This window comes from Manis javanica, chromosome X (genome assembly GCF_040802235.1).
Source record: "Manis javanica isolate MJ-LG chromosome X, MJ_LKY, whole genome shotgun sequence".
Lineage (NCBI taxonomy): Eukaryota > Metazoa > Chordata > Mammalia > Pholidota > Manidae > Manis > Manis javanica.
In genome coordinates this window covers 41,695,219-41,710,350 of record NC_133174.1, presented here as the reverse complement: position 1 = coordinate 41,710,350, position 15,132 = coordinate 41,695,219, and the positions used below count along the sequence as shown (strand labels likewise).

Sequence of the window (15,132 nt, the reverse complement as noted above, 5' to 3'; positions counted from 1 at the left end):
AACGTGAAGTGCCAGACGTGCCATCTCACACAGCCTCACACAGTCACGCTGCAGCCACATACCATCACCAAAGAATCACAGGCACTGATACAAAGCCTGCCTACACTGCTTTTTATTCAGTCCCATGCTCACACATCCAGTTGCAGGGCTTTGGTGGTTTTATTTTACAAAAGCTTTGAAGGTCCTGGCCAGGGGGTGTCTGAGGCCCAGAGAGTTGGGTTGTACAGACTGCTGGCTACAGAGGAGAGGGACACTGCCCCTGCCCTGAGGCCATGTTCTGTGTCTTCATGAGCTGAGCGGAGCCACCACAGTGGTGGTGGTGGTGGTGGGAGGCATGGGACCAGTGGGAAAGGAGCCTGTGGGTGAGCCCAAAAGGGGTCCCGGGAAAGGCATGAGGTGGGTAACAGGCCCTGACAGCATCACAGGGCCCAGGCCTTGGTAGAGATGGGCAGTACTGGGTGGGCCCAAAGTCAAGCCTGAGGCCATCTCCCCACAATTCCCACTACCACTGCCCCCAGCCACCACCATGAAGCTACCAGCTGCTCCTTCAGCTGCTCCTGTAGCTCCCAGACTCGAGCCCCGTTTCTTTTTCCCTTTTCCAGATGCTTTGCGGTTTCGAGTCTGAATACCATCCTTCCTCATGGTCAGTGGTCGGTTTACCTGCCGAAAGGGAGGCCATGGATGTTCCCCCTAACTCCACACCTTTACCTCTGTGTCCTGACCAGGAATACCCTCTCCACCCTGCCTCTGTGAAGATAGAGAATTGGTTCAAGGACCAGGGGAGCGGGCCCTGGTGTGGCATCAGTTATGTTCTAGGGAATCCCAAGGTTGTGAGGCCCTGAGCTTGGGAAAGCCTCTGAGGCTTATAGGAGCTGCTCCAGGTTTGGGCCAGGGTGTGGAAGTTAGCTGATGGCTGGCTGGAGGAGAGGAGGGAGACTGGAGAAAGGGCAGAAGGGAGGGGTAGGAGGAGGGAGTGGAAGGGAAGGAGGGCATAAAGGAATGGAGGGAGGGATAAGGGCCAAGGAGTGGGGAATGGAGAAGGAAGGAAGGAAAGGAAGGAGAAGAGAGGGAGGGTTGGGGGAAGTGAAGGTGGAAGGTCAGGGTGGAACAGAAGCAGGAAGAGGGAAACACCTGGTGGCACAGGGGATGAGAGCAGGGCGGGGCTCTGAGGGGCAGGGCACACCTGGTGTAGCTTGTAGTAGAGGCCACAGGCATTGCACACAGGGTCCCCGCTGGCATTTCTCCGCCACAGTGTTGTGGTGGTGGTCTGGCAGTTTGTGCACTGGGTACCTGCCCGTTTGCTGACAATCTGCAGGGGAAGAATGTGAGGATCAATGCTCTGGGGTGGTGCAGGTCCCAGGAGGTGAGGGTCAGGTGAGAGGCAGGGCTTCCTGTACAGGGTGAGGACAGGTGATTACACTGTGGGTTCTGTATGGGATGAGGACTGGGCCTCCTGGCTGAGGTAAGGTATTGGGAGTGCATCAGTGTTTCCCAACTTTGGAGGTACATTGGAATCACTTGGGGAGTTGAAAATAATCCTGATTCTCAGGCAGCACCTGAGGCCAATAAGATCAACACAGCTCTAGGGGAGGGCCCCAAGGTGATCCTGGTGTGAACCAAATGAAAACATTACTGTGCAGGGACAGGACAGGCTTCCTGCCAGCAGCCTTTGAGGGGAGGTTCCAGACAGGCATTCCTGTACAAAGCTGGGCTCCCATGTGGATGGGGAAGAGGTGGAGATGCAGGTTCTTGTGGGTCATGAGGATGGGGACCCCTGCACAGGGTGAGAACAGCAGTTCGTGGGTAAGGAGAGGCAGGCCTAAGGTCTCACCAGGCGCTTCTTGGGCCGGATCAGGGGCCTGTTCTGCCCGTTCATCTTGTGATAGAGGCCACAGGCATTGCATAGGTAGTGGCCCGTTCTGTCGCGCCGCCACAGTGGAGTGGCCGTTGCTCCACAGTTCACACACTCCCTGGCCTCTGATGGGGTGGACAGAGGGGGAAGGAGCCAGACTCAGCCCAACTTTGCCCTGGACCCCTCTACCACCTCCACCTCCCTGACCCATTTTGGGAACCTCACCACAGGGAGGCAGGGGCAGTGTTGCACGAAGCTTGGGGGAGGAATAGGCTGCTGGATTGAGGGGGCTCCCAGAGGGAGAGAAGAAGCTACTGGAAAAGTCGGGTCCCCCATAGGCAGTGCTGGGGACAGGGATTGATGAAGGCAATGCAGGCCCCAGTGTCAAGAGGTCTGGACTTAGGCGCTCTGTCTTTAAGGTCTCTAGGAAGCTGCTGCCGCCTTTCCCATCCAGATCTTCTGGTGCCTGGGGAGGAGAGTCCTCATGGGTGGGGCACACAGTTGAGGCAGGGTAGAGCCCAGTCTTGCCATAGGTCCAGCTGGCATATGGTGAGCCCCCTGGGATCCCCTCCATACAGTTGAGCAATGGGTACACCTGAAAGACTATGGGGGATGGTGGGTATGGGAAGGAAGGAGGAAAGAAGAGATCAGTCCATAGCCACACTGTTTTCAGAGTGCAGTGGTGGCTGACAGCCTCAACAGACTGGCCAAGTTTCACATGACCAGAATAGCTGCCAGCCACTTGGTAACTCCTGGATTCTGAGCCCCACTGGTCACTCAGGTAACTGCAGTAACCACCACCCACTTCCAAATGTGCTTTGAGGATGTTGGGATTTGGAGCCCCACAGGTCTCTTGACAACTAGGGCCACCACATTGCTTCCCAGTATGGCTACCCCAGCATGGCAGGTTGAGGAGGATTGGCATTCTGAAGTCTGGACTTAACTAGGGGAAGTGGTGAGCACAGCCTTGTGAAGGCTTCTGGTTATTTTCAAGACAACCTCCTAGTGATATTCTGCCCTAGCTAAAGTTCTGTACTACAGCATGGAGCCAGTTCCAAGACAGCCACCCCAAGGGGTTACCTGGGGAATGTCTGTAGGCCTCAGCATCCCTGTAGTAGGCCAGTGCAGCCGTTGCAGCCGTGGCAGTGCTGGGGGCAGTGGAGGAGGCTGCGGTGTCCAAGCCCTCATGCCCAGAGGGGAAGAAAACTCCTGACTCTGCTGGTGAGGACACCAGGGCAGGGTCCACAAACTGGGACAGGGGCTCCGAGGTCCCCAGGGCCCTCAGGCCAGGGAACTCCATGGGGCCTCTGGGGTTTGACCTGTGAGGACAGGAGGGGGCTCAGATCCAGAAATCCTTCCCCTTCCCTGCTCCACCCCCTCCTCCCACTCCATCCCCTTCCTTTCCTCACTGCCCACCTTCTCTTCCCTCTTCTTCCTCTCCTCCCCTGTCCTCTACTCCCACTCCTCTGTCCTCCCCTCCTTCCTTCTTCCCCATTCCCTCCCCTCCTGGTCTCATTCATCTTTCCTTTCCTTCAGCCTCCTATATTCTCACCCACCCCTCCTCTTCCTGCCCTCCTTCCCCCATTCCCTCTCCTCTTCCTCTCTTCCCTTTCTTCTCTCCCTCCACCTGTCTCTCCTTCTCTCAAATTCTCTTCTTTTCCCTCCTCCTTCTTTCCCCTCCTTTTTTCTTGGCCCCCATCTCTCTCTCTCTTGCCCTTTCCACATCTCCTCCACTACTCTTTTCTCCCTCTGCTCCTTTTTTCTTCCCCTCCTGTCCCTTCCCCCTCCCATCTCTCTCCCTTCCCTCCTCCCTTTTTCTTCCTTTTCCCCTTCTCTCTCCCTTTCTGCTCATCTTTCTACCTCTCCTCATTTTCTCCTCCCCTCCTCCACTTCTCCTCTTCTCCCCCAGCCCCCATCCTCCCTTCACTTCCCCTGTAGATGAGTCTGGGTGGGGTGGGCTGGGATACAGAACCAGGGTCCCTAGAACCCCTTGGTCATCCCCTGGGGCTTTGGGGTTCACCCTCCTGTGCTACCCAACTTCATCCCTATCTGTTGCATCTTCTGACTTTCTCAGAAACCCCATGGTTTCCGGCTTGACTCCCCCCTCCCCCACCTCCGTTGGGTCTGCAGACAGAAGGCCCCCAGTTCCTCCCTGCTCCATGGGGGGGTCAGTACTCCCCACTGCTTATCTCTGCCATCCCCGCCCAACTTTTGAAATCACCCTAAGGCCCCTGCTTCCTCTGAGGAGGGGGACAGGTGGGAGGTGTTCCCTCTACCCATCCCTTTTCCCCTGGGGAGGTCTGCCATAGTTCTGCTTTCACATTCCTTCAGTTCCCACTAGCCCCAGGCCTCAGTTTCCCCATCTGCTCAATAGGAGGAGGTGATGGCCCAGCTAAGATCTGTGAGATCTTAGTGAGAGGTGGCCTGGCCTCTGCCCCTTTGCTCTGTCCTTCTCTGTGTGTCTGTCTCTTCCTCTCTGTGTCCCCATGTCTCTTTGTCCCTGACACTATGTTTCTTCTTAAGCCTGGCTTATTGTACTTCTCTCTCATCTTATATAACGCCATGATACCTCTTGCACGCATTTGTGCACACTCTCTCTCACTGTGATTTTATGAATGGCTGTTTCTTTTTTCCTCCCTTTCTCTGTCTTCTCATGTCTCTGTCTCTCTGACTTTCTCATCTTTATCTCTGTCTTTTTATCTCTTTCTGTTTCTCTCCTGTCTCCCTCTCCACTTGTTTCTCTCTGAACATCTCTCTCACTCTGTCTCTTTCTGCTTGTTTGTCCTGTCTCTCCCTCCCTCCCTCTCTGGGCCCTCTGGTCTTATTTCCATGTCTGGCTTACAGTTCCCATATCCCTGACCATACCCCCCTGCACAAGCCCCAGACTTGCCCTGTGAATCTGAAGGCCTGTTTCCCTGTCTGTATGGTAGAGTGATGGACATCGTGTAGAAGGCCATCTTCAAACCCCCTGCCCACGTGACCTATTGTGTAGACAGGGTGTACAGGGAAAGAGATGGGCCTGTGGATGTCCCCCCACCCGCCCCTACCCGCTCCAGCCTCATCTAGGCCCCAGCATCCCTGCCGTCTCTCCCTTGGGCCTCCATCTCTTTTCTGTCTCTCCTCGATTCCGTCTATCTGTGAGGATCTATCTCTGCATTCCTTGTCTCACTTTCCTTTTCTGTTCCTGGTTCTCCCTTTCTCCTGCTGTCTGTCTGTCTGTCTGTCTGTCTCTCTTACTCTGTCTTTAAGTCTCTGTTTCTCCTTTCTTCATGTCTCTGTCTTTTTTCCTCCCCATCTCTCTTGCTCTCTATTTCTCCCTCCCTTCTCTCTCTGTCTCCCTGTGTGTCCCTTGCTTTTTTGTCTCTATCACCACTGTTCTTTATCCCCCTCATCCTCACCTCAGCCCCCATAATCTTCCTCCAGTCCCACTGCCCCTCGTCCCTGCACCTTGCACCTTACGGGGTCTAGGGCTGCCCACCCGTCCCATGGCAGGGGCCCAGCCCCCCCTCCCAGTTATCACTCTCTGGACAGAGATAAAGTTTATCTCGAGACTGGGGGATATGAAAGCTCCTTATCAGCTGCCCCACTAGAGTAAGTGCTGCCCCAGCGGGCAGTGGCAGGAGGCCTGCACACTCAACTCTCCCATGGCCCAGCCCCTCTCCCCAGGTAACATCCCTACTCCAGCCCTCAAGGCAGGTCTCATGGGACTGACAGGGGCAGAGATGAGGTCTGGGGGCAGATGAGTCTTGGGAGGGTTTGAGGTGGGGTTTGAGGGCCAGTGAGGGGGCTGAGGAGTTAGGGAGAGGTTTGGGGTGTAGCTATGGAATTTGGGGAAAACAGACATGGGGTTTGAGGAGCAGAGACAACCTTGAAAGGTCATATTTTGGGATCAGAAATAGGTTGGGAAAACAGAAACAAGGTTGCGGAGCCAACGTGAAGTTTGAGAGAAAGTTGAGAAGTTGGAGATATAGTTTGGGGGTCACAGATGGATTCTGAGGGTCATGGAAAAGTTGGGGAGTCCAAAGGTTTGCTAGAGCAGAGATGAAAGTTAGGGATCTCAGAGGGTTTGGACAAGCAGAAATGTGTCTGATGACTAGAGATGGGTCATAGGAGCACAGAAGGAGTTTGAGAACTGAGATGGCATTAGAATGCAGAAAAATTTGGAGTCAGAGAAGATTTGGGGGCAGAGACATTTGGGGGTCAAGAGGGGGTTTAAGGAAGGTAAACACAAGGATTCATGTGGCAGAACAGATTTGGGGGAGTAAATTTGGTGTTTGGAGTGACAAAGACGTGTTGGTGCACAGGCAAGGTGCTTGGGGAGAGAAATGCTTTTGGGAGATCAGAGAGAAGTCACAGGGAACAGATATAGGGTTTGAGAAGCAGAGATGGGGTGAGAGGTTGGAGCTAGGGTTTGGTGGGCCTGAGAAAGGGTTGGAGGGTCAGAGAGAGCATTTGGGGCAGAGACAAGGATGTTGTGAAGCATACAAGGGCTTGGGGAGCAGAAATTGTCATGGGGGAGCAGAATTGAACTTTTGAGGGCTAACTCGGAGACAGAAAAGTTCGGGTGAGTGAAATCCAGAGTTGAGGCAGATGTAGGATTTGGGGGGATGAAGGCATGTCTTAGGGAACAGAGGTGAGGTATGGGGAGCAGAGTTAAGGGATCAGGGGAATATAGATATCTTGGAAGGGGTGGATGGGAGTCTGGGCAGAGAGAGGTGAGGTTTGGGGAATAGATATGGGGTAGAGATGGGGGTTGGAAAGACAGGTGGTATGGAGGAGCTCTGAAGGATTGGGGTGGTAGACACTTCAGGGACCAGTGGTGGTTGGGGAGCCTGTAGCAGGCCGGGGAAGTAGCCTTGAGGTAAGGGGCAGCAGGCCTGGGGTTTGCCTTGCTGGGGGTTCTTGGGGGGCTGAGACTGACCTGGGCTGGTTGGTGTGGAGGGTTCAGCTGCTTTGGGGATGTAGCGAGTTCAGTGTGATCCCAGGGGGTGTCCTGGCTGGCCTTGGCCTTTGAGGCTCCCTTCCTCCTTCCCTCCTTCCCTTCCCCTCCCTCCTCCCTCCTCCCCAGGGAGTGGCTGGTGCCCTAGTGGGTGGGGCAGGCCAGGGGAGGGGGCGGTCCCCTGCTGGTGGGGCACCCCTTGGGCAGTGGTGGCCTTCCTCCACCCTACCTGCCCACTCTATGTATTCTTGGATCGTGTTGCCCTTGTGCCCCCATACACTTCAATGTCCAGCCAAACAAAATGGACTGAAGCCAAGGTAATATGAAAATAGCAGTTATGGTTTCATGACTCTGCTGGGCTTTTCAATGAGTGTAAAGCCCGTACTCTGTGCCAGGCCAGGTTCCAGCTAGGCCCTTGTGCATGTGGGTCTTCCTGGCCACAGGGAGAGGAGGGATGTCACTGTACCCATTTTACAGGCCAGAAGAATGAGGCTCAGACAGGTTTGGTGGGATTTGACCCAGAGCCTGTGGGACATCTTGACAACCCCAGCCCTGGCCTGAGGGCCAGGCCAGGGCTGGCGTGAGACAGGGGCACACTCATTCAGCACCCCACTGGGGCCTACGCCAGCTCTGGCCTGCCCTGGGGCAGGAGATAAGTCTTATCAGATGGAGGCCCCTGTGGCTGTTGGCTCCGCCGGTAACAGGCTGTCTTGGGATCAGGGGGTGGGGCTGAGAGGGCCACCCAGGCCCAGCGGCCTCAACTTTTTGCCGACCATGCTACTTTGGAGGCGGGAAACAGGTGGGACCTGGGGTTGGTTCCTCTGTGCGTCCTTGAGGAGTGGGATAGGGTGGGGGAAGGGAAGGGAATTGAAGGGACAGTGAAGGGAGAGAGCCTGAGACAGAAACAGAGATGGAAATGGGGAGACACAGAGAGAAAGAGACACAGAATTGGAGGGAGGCAGAAAGAAGGCACAGAAAGAAAGAAGAGGCAGAGAAGGGGGAGAGATACAGAGAGAGCCAGAGGTGGTTAAAGACAGATAGAGACAGAGGCAAAGAGAGAATGAGAGACAGAAATGAACATCAAACAAAAGATAAAGCCTCAAAGTGACAGAGACCAAGGATATAGGTGGAAAAACTGAGAAAGGGAGACAAAGATAATGTTGTAGAGACGGGATGAAGATGGGAGAGATACTCAGAGACAGAGTTGAGAGGAAGTCCATGAGATTCCAGGTGGCAGCCTGGGGTAGATAGCCCTGGGCAGGTGGTGCTGGGGTGGATAGGAGGGTGAGGAGGTGGGGGTAGATTGATGTGCACCCATGTGGCTCTGGCTGTGCCCTCAACCCACTGAGAGGGACCTCCAGAGAGTCACTGGGTCTTTGCACCTCAGTTCCCACCTTTCTGCCGTGTCCTACCTCCCCCAAATAGTAATAGCACTGACAACAACCAGTGTCTCATGCTGACAGACCCATGCCTGGTCTCTTCTGAGCACTTTTTCTTTGTAAAATCATCAGACACATGAGTGACACAATAGTGATCCAACTTGGGTTCTCATAGGGCAGGGGTAAGACTACCCAGTCCACTGGACAGGGAGCTCTGCTCACCACCCATTCTACAGATGGGAAGACTGAGACTCATGGAGGGCAGAGGGCAAGGATGGAGCCCTGGACCAGTGGAGTCTGCTTGCCACTGGCCCATCCCAAAGGGAGTCTGCCATCCTCACCTTACCTCTCTGGGCCTCATTGTCCTCATATGCAAAATGGGAGGTTTGAGGGGAAAGAGAGCAAGGCTGTGAACGATGTCACATTTCCTGAGCTTCTGCTGTATGCCATGCCCTGTGCTGAGCCCACCTCAGTAAGATCCAGGCTGAAGACCAGTTACTTAAGTGGTAATGGTTTTAGGACATTCACCCTGGAGCCAGCCCGGCTTTATTTATTAACTGCCCTAATCACCGACTGGCCGTGTAGCCTTGGGCAAGTTACTATCCCTTCTGGACCTCAGTTTCTCAAGGTGGGGTAATAACAGTGGCTACTCCATAGGGTGATTGGGACGACTAAATTAAACCTAATCTGTTAAATGATTTTAACTCACTGGAATATGAAGTCTCAATAAATGTCATGTATTCTTATTTTTTTGCTGAGTACCTACTGTATACAAGGGATAGTACTTGGCCCTTTTTTATTAGCACTACTATAAATTCTAGTGATAATGCTGAAATCATGCTGACACCAATACCAATACTAATTATAATTATTAATACTAATATTAATTCTAATGTTGATAGAATTAGCACTAATTTTAATTTTAATAGTGTTAGGAATAATTAATTCTAATCTAACATTAATATATGATTATTCATTCTAATTCAACACTAATGATAATACTAATAGTGATACTAATACTTTCTTAGCATTAGTAGAATAGTAACACAGCAGCTTTGTTTGCCGAGCCACCCCAAGCACTGTGCCAAGTGCCTCCATGCATAATTTTACCCCATTCTCACCAAGTCCTTGTGGTGGTAGTGCATATAATTGCCCCCATCTTCCAGACTGGAGGTAGGTGCAGAGAAATGAAAATGTTCATCCAACATCCTAGGTTCTTGTCTCAGCTCTGATACTGATTTCCTCTGCGATTCCTGGGCAAGCTGCCCTCCAAACCTCAGTTCCTTTGCCTGGAAAATGGGTACAAGCATAGAACTCCCACGGAATGTTGTTGAGAGGCCACTCAACCCAGGGCCTGCCTGGCGCACCACAAATGGTGAATTCTGTAATGGTAACCCTCTTCATTGTTGTTATTATTGTAAACAGCAGTTGCACTGTTGGGAGTGAGGTAGGGAAATCTATCCTGGGAAGGGCAGACTGAAAGGCAAGTCTCAGACAAGGGTTTGTCCTCTGGGTTCACAGCCCATTTCTTCATAGCTGGAGCAGAGAAAGGGCTAGGGAAGAGAAGTAAGAGTAGGGAGTGGGGGCCTTAGAGCCTTGCCTCTATCAAGAGCCAGAAACCCTGAGGCTCTGAGGCCAAGCCTCACCCCATGCCCTCCCCCAACCCCGTGGAAGGGGCACAGGCCCAGAAGTCTGCGGCGACAGTTCAGCCAGCAGGGAGGCAGCTGGGAGTGGACAGATAAGGGAATCGGTGGGGCCAGGCCAGGCTTTGGGGGAGACCGACCAGGGCGGAGGCGGGATGGGGGTGGGGATGGGGTGCCTGGGCCAAGCAACCTCCTCTCTGTCAGGCTTCCATTTGAGACTCAGCGCCAATCTCCTCTCTTCCTGGAAGCCTTCCCTGACTTGTTGCCTTCCTCCTGGCATCTTCTCAAGTCCTAGAGCTTGGTCCAAGATATGGCATTTGGACGATTCATGCTTCCTCCAGACTGTGGAGTCCACCAGGGCAGGGACAGAAACTAAGTCCCCTGGATGTCAATAGCGTCCAGAGAAACATCAACCAAAGCCTGGCTATGGAGTCAAACATTTACCTCAGAACCAAACCATCTTGGTTTTTAAGAGAAAAGTGTAAAGGACACTATAAGAAGCATTCCACCTTTGTCAAACATTAATATTTTGCTTTATTTCCTGCAGATCCTTTTTAAAAGAAATATGATATTGCAGATACAGTTGAACTCTGTGCACCAATTCTATTTCCCTTTCTCCTTCCACTACCTTGATTTGGTGTTTATCTTCCTTGTGAGTATTTTTATTCCATTATTACATGTGTACACACCCATAAACAACATACGATGGTGGGGTTTTTGGCCTATTTTTGAGCTTCATATAAATGGAATCATACAGCATGTGCTGCTTTTTCTTGGCATAATGTCTGTGACATTCATTCTGATATTCGTATTGTATCAATAGTTCATTCTTATTGAAATATAATTCACATACCACAAAATTCACCCCTTCAAAGTATACATTTCAGTGGTTAGTATTCACAAGATTGTATAACTATCTCCACGATCTAATTCCAGAACATTTCCATCACCCCAAAATGTAGCCCTGTACCTAAAAGCAGTCATTCCCCATTCTATCTCTGCCTATTCCCCAGCCCCTGGCAACCACTAATCTACTTCTGTCTCACAGATGTGCCTATTTTGGATATTTCATGTAATAGAATCACACGATATATGGCCTTTTGTGACTGGCTTCTTTCACTTTACATAAAGTTTCCAAGCTTCATTCATATTGTAGCATGAGTTTAAGTGCTTTTTTCCTTTTTGTGGCAGATAATATTCCATTGTATGAACATTTCACATGCTTGTCCATTCATCTGATTAACGAACATTCTTGGCTGTCATGAATAATGCTGCTGTAAACATTCATGTAGAAATTTTTATGTGGACATATGTTTTCAGTTCTCTTGTGTATATATCTAGGAATGGAATTGTGGGGTCATATGGTAATTCTATGTTAAGTTTTTTAAGGAACTGCCAAAATGTTCTCCACAGCAGCTGTATGCAGGTTTCAATTTATCCACATCCTCTCCAGCACTTGATATTGTCCCTCTTTGTGATTGTTGCCATCCTAGTAGATATGATGAGGCATCTCATTGTGCTTTTGATTTGCATTTCCCTAATGACTAATGATGTCAAGCATTTCTTCATGTGCTTGTTGGCCTTTTGTATAAGTTCATTAAAGAAATGTGTATTCAAACCCTTTGCCCATTTTTAATTGGGTTACTTGTCTTTTTATTGTTGAATAGTAAGAACTTATGAGGTATGTGATTTGTAAATCGCATATTTTCTCCTGTTTGTGAGTTGTCTTTTCACTTTCTTGAGAGTGTCCTTTGTGGCACATAAGGTTTTAGTTTTGATGAAGTCCGATTTATCTATTTTTTCTTTGGGTGCTTATGCATCAGTATCATATCTAAGAAACTATTGCCTAATCCAAGGTCATGAAAGTTTATACATATGTTGTCTTCTAAAAGTTTTATGATTTTAGTTCTTACATTTGGGCCTTTGGTTCATTTGGAGTTAATTTCTATATATGGTGTGAAATAGAGGTACAGTTTTATTCTTTTGTGTATGGGTATCTAGCCATCCCAGCACCATTTATTTTTATTATTTATTTATTTTAAAAATTACGGTATTATTGATATACACTCCTATGAAGGTTTCACATGAAAAACAATGTGGTTACTACATTCATCCATATTATTGAGCCCCCCCATACCCCACCACAGTCACTGTCCATCGGTATAGTAAAATGTCATAAAGTCACTGTTTGCCTTCTCTGTGCTACACTGTCTTCCTCATGATACCCCCTACCATGTGCACTCATCATAATACCCCTCAATCCCCTTCTCCCTCCCTCCCACCCGCCCTTCCACACCCCTCCCCTTTGGTAACCACTAGTCCCTTCTTGGAGTCTGTGAGTCTGCTGCTGTTTTGTTTCTTCAGTTTTGCTTCATTGTTATACTCCACAAATGGTTGTAATCACTTGGTACTTGACTTTCTCCACCTGGCTTATTTCACTTAGCATAATACCCTCATCCATGTTGTTGCAAATGGTAGGATTTGTTTCCTTCTTATGGCTGAATAGTATTCCATTGTGTATATGTGCCACTTCTTTATCCATTCATATACTGATGGACACTTAGGTTGCTTCCATATCTTGGCTATTGTAAGTAGTGCTGCAATAAGCATAGAGGTGCATATGTCTTTTTGAATCTGAGAACTTGTATTCTTTGGGTGAATTCCTAGGAGTGGAATTTCCAGGTCAAATGGTATTCCTATTTTTAGTTTTTTGAGGAACCTCCATATTGCTTTCCACAATGGTTCAACTAGCTTACATTCCCACCAAGAGTGTAGGAGGGTTCCCCTTTCTCCATATCCTCGCCAGCATTTATTGTTCTTAGTCTTTTTGATGCTGGCCATCCTAACTGATGTGAGGTGATATCTCATTGTGGTTTTAATTTGCATTTCCCTGATAATTAGTGATGTGGAGCATCTTTTCATGTGCCTGTTGGCCATCTGAATTTCTTCTTTGGAGAAGTTTCTGTTCAGGTCCTCCGTCCATTTTTTACCAGCACCATTTATTGAAAAGACTATTCTTTCCCTATTGAATTGTCTTGGCACTGCTGTCAAAAATCAACTGCTCATAATATATGAGTTTATTTATGGGTTCTCAATTCTATGCCATTGATCCACATAGCTATTTTTTTTTGCTGGTTCCATACAGTCTTGATTACTGTAGCTGTGTAGTAAGTTTTAAAGTCAGGAAGTATGAATCCTCCAACTGTGTTTTTCATTTTGAAGATTGTTGTAGCTGCTTTGGGTCCCTAGCATTTCCATATGAATTTTAGGGTCAGTTGTTCAATTTCTGCAAAGAGGCAAGCTGGCAGTCTGCTAGAAATTGCATTAATTCGGTGGGGAGCATTGCCATTTTAACATTATAACGTCTTCAATCCATGAACATGTGATATCTTTCCACTTATTTAGGCCTTCTTTAATTTCTTTCAACAATGTTTTATGGTTTTAAGAATACAAGTCTTGCCCATCTTTTGTTAAATAGATTACTAAGTATTTTATTCTTTTCAATGTATTATAAATGGAATTATTTTCTTAATTTCATTTTGAGATATTCATTGCTAGTGTGTAGAAATATGATTTAGGTTTTGTACAGTCAAGTATCCTGCAACTTTGCTGAGCTCATATATATACATATATATGAATTTATATATGAGATCATGTCATCTGCAAATAGTGATAGTTTTACTTCTTTTTTTCCAACCTGGATAACTTTTATTTCTTTTTCTTGCCTAATTGCCCTGGCTAGAACCTCTAGTACAGTGTTGAATACTGTGATGCGAAGGAATGTTCTTGTTTTATTCCTGATCTTCAGGAGAAAGTTGTCAGTCTTTTACCATTAAGTATGATGTTAACTGTAGTTTTTTTATAGCTGCCCTTTATCAAATTGATAAAATCCTCCTCAAGTCCTAGTTTGTTGAGTGTTTTAATCATGAAAGGGTGTTGAATTTTGTCAAATGCTTTTCTGCATCTGTTGAGATGATCATGTGGTTTTGTCCTTTATCCTATTAATATGGTGTATTACATTGATTGATTTTTGTGTGTTGAACCAATAATGAATTCTTGGGATTAATTCCACTGGTCATGGTGTATAATCCTTTCATATGTTGCTAAATTCTATTTACTAGTATGTTGTTGAAGATTTTTGCACCTGTATTCAGAGGATATAATGGTTTGTAGTTTTCTTGTTAAGTCTTTGTCTGGGTTTAGTATCAGGTTAGTGATGGCCTCATAAGTTCATTCCTTTTTATGGTTGAGTAGTATTCCATGGAATGGATATACCATGGTCCGTTTACCATTCATCTGTTGATGGATTTGGGGTTGTTTCCAGTCTTATCCCTATTAAATTGCAGCATATATATATACACATGTACATATATGCACATACATACATACATATATGTGCACACATATACATACATATACTTGTATACATATATATATATTTATATATTTATTTTATATAGGAATGTATATATATAAAATAAATATAAATTGCAGCAAACCTGCAATTTACAAACTCATTCCTCTCTCTGTGTACATACATATGAATGAGTTACTCCAGGGACAGGAGTCTATCAGTCTATTTACCCATTCTATCCACCCACCTACCCATCTGTCCATCTACTGACCCACCTACCCATTCATTCATCCAACCATATACTGCCCTTCCTCCCCACCTCCATCCTTCCTTCCTTTTTTCCTACCTTCCTTCCATAAGTCATATATCTCCAGGCATATAATGTCTGGGTCCAAGGCAAGCTGTGTTTTAAAAGTAGATAGGAAACCTGCTACAGCTTTTGGAAAAACCTTTCACATGCTGAAACTATCATCTGAGAACTGTTTAGAGACCAGTCCACAAGACTAGGGCCTCGCTCACCTTAACAGACTCTCATACATGCTCCCTCATCCATCACTCAGGAAGCTATACTCTTCCCTCTCCTCTTTGCCTGCCTCATTTGCTGGTTACTCCTCTTATCCCAGAACTTTAAAGTATTTGGACCTCTTCTCTAGTTGAGATTTTCTGTCTTGGCAAACTCATCCAATCTCTGTCTTCAAAATATTTCCAGAATTGAACCCCTTTTTATTACGTCTCTGGCCAGCACTGGCATGGCCCACACGGACCTCTGCAGTAGCCTGCTCCTCACAGTCCCCCTGCTTCCACTCTCACCCCTACAGTCTATTTTCCTCACAGCAGCCAGAGGGAGCCTGTTGAATCCTAAAGTCAGATCATGGCCCTCCTTTGCTCACCACCCTCCCTGGCTTCCCTGTCACTCAGAGTAAAAGCCAGAGTTGTCTCCATGGCCCATGCAGCCCTATGCAATC

The 15,132-nt window shown here is 48.2% G+C and overlaps 1 protein-coding gene across 1 annotated transcript; it reads right to left on the bottom strand.

Moving 5' to 3' along the window:
- Positions 1 to 96: 96 nt before the first annotated feature.
- Positions 97 to 6,872, bottom strand: GATA1 (GATA binding protein 1). The gene is made up of 6 exons (XM_017671439.3): positions 6,774 to 6,872; positions 2,933 to 3,171; positions 2,078 to 2,455; positions 1,832 to 1,977; positions 1,184 to 1,309; positions 97 to 660 (listed from the first exon to the last, which is right to left on the bottom strand). Exons 2-6 carry the CDS (start codon positions 3,150 to 3,152, stop codon positions 286 to 288), a joined length of 1,245 nt encoding a protein of 414 aa, XP_017526928.1. The 5' UTR covers positions 3,153 to 3,171; positions 6,774 to 6,872; the 3' UTR covers positions 97 to 285.
- Between the last annotated feature and the right edge of the window lie 8,260 nt (positions 6,873 to 15,132).

Excerpts from the sequence above, each read along its gene's own strand:
- GATA1 (XM_017671439.3), bottom strand. The coding sequence starts at position 3,152 with ATGGAGTTCCCTGGCCTGAGGGCCCTGGGGACCTCGGAGCCCCTGTCC. Across the intron at positions 2,456-2,932 it reads GGCCTACAGACATTCCCCAG|TCTTTCAGGTGTACCCATTG; the intron begins GTAACCCCTTGG and ends CATCCCCCATAG. Across the intron at positions 1,310-1,831 it reads TCCGGCCCAAGAAGCGCCTG|ATTGTCAGCAAACGGGCAGG; the intron begins GTGAGACCTTAG and ends CTTCCCCTGCAG.